Genomic DNA, 8,133 nt, shown 5'->3' on the forward strand with positions numbered 1-8,133 from the left:
CTGCATGTTTTGCGCGCTATCCGGAATGGATTGCTTCAAGACGGTTTCATCACCTCAGAAGTGAAGCTGCAAGATTGACAGAAGTTTGGTAGAACAAGAACTTGAAATGGATTGTTGCTAGCGCGAGGAAGCCTAAGAAACAAGGGCGCAGTAAGGGAGGACTTGTAGTGATGGGCGGGGTTTCTGTCCCAGCCAATATCTCGAACTTGCTTGACAAAGGTCCGAAATTCGGTCTGGAACCTTGTGTACCCCCTCATGAGCTTGTGGGCCTGAACCGTCGCATAGCCGAGAAGGCAGCTCAGGAAAATCAGGGACGTTGCCTTTTAGATGGCATAGACTGTCTGTCAAAGAATGTAAAACTTAAGAGACAAGACAAGGCTAAACAATCTTTGGCTCGTATTGTGAATTTTTTTACAAATAATGAGCTTTGTCTTCTACAGGCGGATAAAATCACAGGTTTTGTTGCCATGCCCAGAGCCATGTTTGTTGAAAAAGCTTTGCAAGCAGTGAATAAAAATTTCGTAGCAGTGAAAAAACGTGACACCCAGATTAAAGGCAAATTTGCGGAATTTTGTAAGCGTTTAGAGCTATTACCGCTTGCTAAAGCCATCACAAGTAGTGAAAGTGGCGGGTTACAGGTGTTTTTTAGTGTGAAGACCCATAAACCTGATGCCCCCCTTCGTACAATTGTAAGTGAAAGGGGAACATGGCAAAATCATGTCAGCAGATTCCTTCAAAAAGTGTTGAATGGCCTCAAGATAAATGATCCATTTTTGGCGAGGAGTTCTATGGATGTCATTAATTTCCTAAAGGAGAACCAAGATGTAAGATACGCCTTTTCGGTTGATGTTGACGACCTTTTCTATTCTGTTCCGCATCAAGAACTGTTTGCTGCTGTCAAGGAATGTATTGACGATAACGGAACCGTTCAATTTCAAAATGTGTCGGGGATGACTGTAGATAACTTTTTAGCGCTTTTAGAATTTTATTTGTGTAGTACGTTTATCGCCTTTGACAAGGAGTTTTATCTGCAAAAGAAGGGGATATGCATTGGGTCATGCGTCGCCCCGGTTTTATGTGATATTTTTTTAGCATGCATTGATCGCCATTTGAACTATCATTTTAAGCAATCTAAGATTGACTGTGTTCGAAAAGTGTTTCGTTATGTGGATGACTTTTTAATTGTTTTAGACAAGCATTGTGCCATTCCCAATGAGGATACGCTTATGAGTGTACTGCATGACTTCAAAAAGCATGGAAGGGGGCTCACTTTCACGTATGAGCTCCCGGTTGAAAACAGCCTGCAGTTCTTGGATGTGAGATTAAGGTTTATGAATAAGCACGTGTGCTGGTCTTACTTGCCCAGAGCACAAAAAGAACTTTTGCCTTATAGTTCATCCCATTCAAAGATTGTGAAGAGAGGGATCGCAAAACTCTGCTTAGAATCTGCACTCTTAAAATCCTGTGTGCATGATATGCAAGATAGTTTTGAGAACCAATTGGCTAGGCTTGAGGCCGCCGGCTTCCCTGACTCGGTAGTTGTCGCTGTTGCAGAAGCGTTATTGAAGAAGTTGAAGCCCGGAACTCGGAAGGAGGCAATAACACCCCCGCAGGCTAAAGTAAAACCTGCAGTGATGCCCTACGTGCACAAACTATCTCATGGCCTCAAAAAGGTGGCAAACCGGCACAATGTGCCGTTGGTCTTTTCAGCCCCTCGGAAGCTAGGCCAGTTGGCCCGACGCATCACAGGTGATGACAAGAAACCTGGGTGTAAAAAGAGGCACGGGAACCGCTTTGCGGAATGCGCCACAGGCGTTGTGTACGAAATTCCCTTGACGTGTGGCAAGTCCTACATAGGGCAAACGGGGCGCTGCGTCAACGACCGTCTCAGGGAACACGAAAGAGATTTAAGGAATAGGGAAGGTGCTAACCTTGTTGAGCACTGCGCAACTTGCAAAGATTGCACACCGATGTTTTCGGCAGTGAAGATTCTAAGCAGAAGCAAATTAAAAACAACCCGTGTAACGATAGAGGCATACTATATTAAAAAAGCTGGGTCAGAGTGTGTCAGCGATACCTCAGTCATTCTGTATAATACAGAAAAGGCGTTCCTGTCAAAGTTTCTGCGATAAAGATATGATGAGATTATACAGAAAAGGGGTTCCTGTCAAAGTTTCTGCGATAAAGATATGATGAGATTGTTTTTCCTATTTTTCCCTTTTTTTTGGTTCTTTTACGGTGTGCGCCTGCGCTGGTCTGAGAGTATTTAAGCTGTGTGTGTGACTCTGAATAAACAGTTGTAAGTCAGCGCTGTGTTCGTCCTTGTTCGTTCTTCTTTTCTGTCTTCTGTCTTCTTTTCCTTGGCTAAAAACGTGCCGTTGCGCTGAAGAACTATGAACTTCAATCAACAATACCAACTAGCCCAAGAACTAACTCTACTGAAGTTACTAAAATATACTTTAATTAATTTATACAGGTACCTGCAGCACCACAAGGGCATTATTGCAGAGGTGACAATGGGAGGAAAATGATCATGTGACAAAAACAAACAGCTAAGCACAGGTGGTAAAAGCAAGAAAGTAACTAAATAGGTAACATCGATGAGTCATCTCGAGGGCGAACGGTCTTCAGTGTACCGCGGTGCAAAATTACAACACAGAAATGGAAAGGGTACACTATCGCTTGAAGTACAATGCCAGTCAAAAGATATGAAGTTAATGAGATATTAATCTATGGCAGACTGCGTGACAATGAACACAGGAACTCTGAACACATTTTGCATTCACCAATGCTCTTGGGAAACCTATTGCACCGTGCGGAAGCATGCGGAAAAAATTAATTACGGTAGACATCAGCACGACAGTGCATTTCAAGAACTCTCAGCTCGTGATCACATTGTTTGGAGATGAAATGGGGAGGGGAAATGTACAAGTTCTTATTTATTCCTGTGAGGTCAGAGTAAATTTGGAAAAAAAGTTCTAATTTTACAGTTAACCGGTGGTGTGCTAGTGTTATCATACCAAGGTTCCCTTTAACTAATGTAATACTGCTGTGAAAGTTATAATTACCAGAAACAAATCTTGCAGCACGGTTTTGGATGCGTTCAAGGTTTTCAACAAGATTACAGCTTTGAGGGTCCCATACCACTCAAGTGTATTCGAGTACCGGACGAACGTTTGTTATGTAAAGCTTACTTTCTGGGGGGCCTGATACGTCTAGCAAGTTTAGCATACGAGATGACTTTAAGGTTAAGTATTCAATGTGTCTGTTCCATGTTAAACTTTCTGAGAAATAGACCCCGTGGTATTTGTAATGTTGGACCTTTTCAAGAAGTAGTCCGTCCAATTTATTCACTGATCTCACAGGAAAGCGTTTACGGGTGAATGGCACAAGTTGACATTAAGCATTGTTCAAAGACATGCCCTACTTAGTGCACCAAGCATGAATTTTGTTTAAATCATTTTGCAAACTACTAACATCACAATCATTTTCTATATTCCTGTATATAGCACAATCATCAGCATATAATCTCACTTTACATTCTAGATTTTAGACAATGTCATTTATAAAGACTAAATATCTATAAAAAGACTATATAAACATCTATATAAAGACTAAAAAAAGGCCCCAAAACAGACCCATTTTGCAAACTACTAACATCACAATCATTTTCTATATTCCTGTATATGGCACAATCATCAGCATATAATCTCACTTTACATTCTAGATTTTAGACAATGTCATTTATAAAGACTAAATATCTATAAAAAGACTATATAAACATCTATATAAAGACTAAAGAAAGGCCCCAAAACAGACCCGTTTTGCAAACTACTAACATCACAATCATTTTCTATATTCCTGTATATGGCACAATCATCAGCATATAATCTCACTTTACATTCTAGATTTTAGACAATGTCATTTATAAAGACTAAATATCTATAAAAAGACTATATAAACATCTATATAAAGACTAAAAAAAGGCCCCAAAACAGACCCATTTTGCAAACTACTAACATCACAATCATTTTCTATATTCCTGTATATGGCACAATCATCAGCATATAATCTCACTTTACATTCTAGATTTTAGACAATGTCATTTATAAAGACTAAATATCTATAAAAAGACTATATAAACATCTATATAAAGACTAAAGAAAGGCCCCAAAACAGACCCGTTTTGCAAACTACTAACATCACAATCATTTTCTATATTCCTGTATATGGCACAATCATCAGCATATAATCTCACTTTACATTCTAGATTTTAGACAATGTCATTTATAAAGACTAAATATCTATAAACAGACAATTTCTAATCCAATCTACTATTGCAGGGTGTATACCGAGACAAGGTAATTTATGTAACAGCAATGCATGAGAAACGGTGTCAAAAGCTTTCCGGAAATCCAAAAATATGCAGTCTACCTGAAATCCAAGGTGAAAAGAGTAAAATAGATCATGGGAGAACTCTACCAGTTGAGTCGTACATGACAAGCCAGGCCTGAATCCAGGTTGAACATTCGAAAAGAAATTGTTTTGAAGGTCACAGCACTGTATATAATGTGTTCTATTGTTTTGCAACATATGCATGTTTGAGAGATAGGCCTGTTATAGTACACTTTTCTAGTTCTTTTTACTCATGTGGTGCTCTCACAGCCATGCCAGTTGGATATTGACCTTGACTGTATTGTTCACATACATGCAACAGCTCCATTTTTAAATGCATGAGCATATGTGGCGGAGTGGCATCCATCTGTGGTTTTAAAGATAATAAAAAGTGGCTTGAGGCGTCCATAGGCCTGAGGGACGTAATGGCGTTTCTTACTGAGTGTAGTTCTCGCTCTGCCTCTTGAATTGCTTGCCGCTTTTTTTGCCGTCTTATTCCCCTTAAGGGAACAGCACTTGTGCTTTGGGTTGGCGCTGGAAGTAGCCCGGCTTCACTGCCCTCTGTGTAGCCTGGTCCTCCAAATATTGCCTCAAGCTCGTCCAGAGGCGTCTCTGGCTCCTTTTCATTGGACACAGGGCTGGCCATGTGCAGCTCTGCGCTGCCAACCGACAAATCAGTTGGCGCCAGGTTGCAGAAGCTCCTGGGAGGAATGTACGCGAACTGTTAAATCGTTTTCACATTTATACTACTCGTCGCTTACCGTCTTGTTTCGACGGTGTCCCTGAGGAACTCCATCTGCTGCATGTAGGGCCACGACGATTTAATGCCAGCTGCTGCCCCACTCCTCTTACTGTCAGCTTCATCTTTTATCTTTTTCCTAAAAGTATCTTTGAGATTTTTCCATCGGTTCATCACCTCTTCCGTTGTCACTGAAATGGGGAGCAGCACGCAGCGTGATGTTAATTAAAATAAGAAATAAAGAATTATGAGTGCACATAAAAGTGTTAAAACCATGCATGAACATGCAGATACTGCAGCCTGTGCACGCACCACTAAAATGCTATCATTTGGCGCCACCACATTAGGGTTCAGCCACAGATCTGTTTGTACCGCTGTTCTAAATTTCCTGATAGAATCTCACCGACTGCCTTGCTAAGTGTTCCAACCTTTTCTTTTCTATCAATTATTACATTTTGACTAAATCATTAATATTTACTCCCTCTCTTTATTATTATTCTTAAAATTTTAAAATCAAAACACTCATCCCTTTTCTGTTCATGACGAAAAATTCACCGGTGTTGCGCTCCCACGTGCTTTTCCTTTTTGTTAACTGCGTTCAGGTGAATAGCCACCCGATTCTTGGCCGATCCCCCAGTGTGGGTATGTTAACAACAACAACAACAAGTCCACACCTGTGCGAAATCGAAAGGGCCGACTCCCGTTTACAAACGCGCCATAGAGTTGCATATAAAAGCAGGCAGGCAGTGCGTTAAATTACATTTCACGACTGACTAAAAGGCTACACACGAACGCCAGCTTTTTTCTGACGGCCGCGTGAAGCAAACAATACTGGTACAACTCGACTGCACAGAGCATCCGAGCGCACTGGGAAAAAGAATTAAATTCTGAGCAGCCTACAGTAACGTGTGCGTGGACAAGTACAATGCACACTTGTATGCTTATTCGTCTCAAACATACATAGAAAATGCGTGCTCGGAGAAGCCTCGACGAAGAAGAGCGCTCGTGTGCGAATCGTTGCAATCGCACAAGTGCGGTCTGCGCGGCGACAAAAACCCGAGTTTCCGAAAAGCTCCGCCGCCTCACTGGAGTGGCGAGAAAAATTTGTTACGACAAAGCACACGCAGCGTCATGCACTTCAAGAAACTGCAGCGTAAAAAAAAAAAAACTCGCAATCCAGGAGTTCTTTACAACTCGTGTTTTTGCTTACCGCTGGCGTAGTTCTTGCGCAGGGCGTCTCTGACTTCTTCCCAAAGAGCTTCTTTCCAAGCCCGGTTTCGAAAGTTATCTTTCACGTCCCACAGAAGTGGCCGCTTTGCAACCTCCGCAATTAGCAGTTCATTGAAAAGTTCGCGAGGCATGTTCTAGGTTGCACGTGTAGGACACAAACACGAACACTGGTGCATGCTTTCTAGCACGAGGCCTCTACTGGTCACGTGACAACGCCGGGCTGTCATTGGTTGAGATGCGGTGCTGCCGCGTCGCCGCCGCGAAAATTTCCAACTTGCCCGAACCTCGCCGCTCCAGCCGCTGGGGCTTTCTCCGCCGCTTGAGAGAGGGTGTACTCGCCGCCGCGGCGGAGTTCGCGAGCGGTTCGCTTGCATGTGAAACAGGCTTTAGGCGTCTAATGGTTCAAGTTCCTGGTAACCTTTCAATTTTGCAAGGCCGAGAGCGACCGTCATTCTTACCTTCATTGACTGAGCACTTGTTTTGTCGCTGCGCCGGCGAACTCCATGCTTTCTGTTTGAGGAGACGAGTTAGCCCCAATAAACAGTTTTCTAGTTGGACGCAAGCTTCCTTGTCGTTATTCTGGCCTGACTAACGTTAACAGAACGTAACAGAAGCAACCAGTACAAGCTGCGTATGCTGCCACAGATATTGACATGTACTGAGTATACGCAATTTCAGAAAGTATGTATGTCCAATTAGTGACTTCAGCTACCATATAGAGAGCCATTTTTTGTTGTCCACGTATATTCAACCTGTGGCGTGTCCTGAAACTTCCTAAAATATTTGGTTTAGATATCATTGTAAAAGACATCAGATTATGGACTTGAATGCCCAATGCCGTCTACTCTCTTAAATTCAGGGGATTTTACTAACATGTAAGCATTGCAAAAGTTAATTTTTAGTTCCTTACATTGTAAGCTAAGCCAGCTGGTACAACGCGCATTGCTGTGAGGTTTAGTGGAGCTCCGTTAAGTTGTGGAAAACTTCTTTTTGTGGTGCTACTTTCCTTCCTGAATGACGTGAGGAAAGTTCATGCTCACGGGAGGTTTATCGAAAGCGATGACGAGGCTACAGATATGCAGGAGAATAATGAAAAGCTGGTAGTCATCGCCTCTCAGATAAGTTTGCTCGCTAGTAAAGGCCGATTTTATTCAGGCAGAGCGCACTTCCTAATTTTGCTTTGCTGGCAGTTAGTTCATGCTTGCAGTTACTGTAAACAAGTGACTTAATTTTCGCGTTGTCATGGGGTGGGACGGGCAGTCGTGAGACGGCGCCAAACTTCAAAATGCCTTTCCAAAAGGATATCTTGAACGTCGCGGGCTTGCAACGTGCTCTGCTCCAGCAGCCAGGGTTGGGTTTCGTCTATAACCGTTTCTTTCGCAAATGACATGACGCGTTTTCCTGGGTAGCACCGTGAATTCTTGCTAATGCCGCTGTTGTGCAAACTTAAAGCAGTTGCGCTTGAAATTTCAGCACCTATATTTGCTCTGCAGAATCCTTTACTCCTTGAAACTCGCCATCCAAGTATTACATGCCGCAAATCATTCTACACACTCATTCAGACCTGCCGGAATACGAACTATAGAAGATGAAAGCCTTGCTTTTTAGCCAAATAAAAGGGTAGAACGTGTTGACGTCTGTGCTCGAAGCATACGTTCGACCATACACAGTCGGGCTCAAGGAGTGAGCGCGCAAACGTTAATCCGTTGTTTCAGATTTCGCCCATGGGAAAGGGGCTGACTAGGCGGTCTTTGCGTAAAGCGTAAGGG

The 8,133-nt window shown here is 42.6% G+C and overlaps 1 protein-coding gene across 1 annotated transcript; it reads right to left on the reverse strand.

The window, feature by feature from the left end:
* Positions 1 to 1,187: 1,187 nt before the first annotated feature.
* LOC144125651 (uncharacterized) lies at positions 1,188 to 5,915 on the reverse strand. The gene is made up of 3 exons (XM_077659232.1): positions 5,157 to 5,915; positions 4,912 to 5,096; positions 1,188 to 1,309 (listed from the first exon to the last, which is right to left on the reverse strand). Exons 1-3 carry the CDS (start codon positions 5,306 to 5,308, stop codon positions 1,188 to 1,190), a joined length of 459 nt encoding a protein of 152 aa, XP_077515358.1. The 5' UTR covers positions 5,309 to 5,915.
* Positions 5,916 to 8,133: the final 2,218 nt, after the last annotated feature.

This window comes from Amblyomma americanum, chromosome 1 (assembly GCF_052857255.1).
Source record: "Amblyomma americanum isolate KBUSLIRL-KWMA chromosome 1, ASM5285725v1, whole genome shotgun sequence".
Taxonomy (NCBI): Eukaryota; Metazoa; Arthropoda; class Arachnida; order Ixodida; family Ixodidae; genus Amblyomma; species Amblyomma americanum.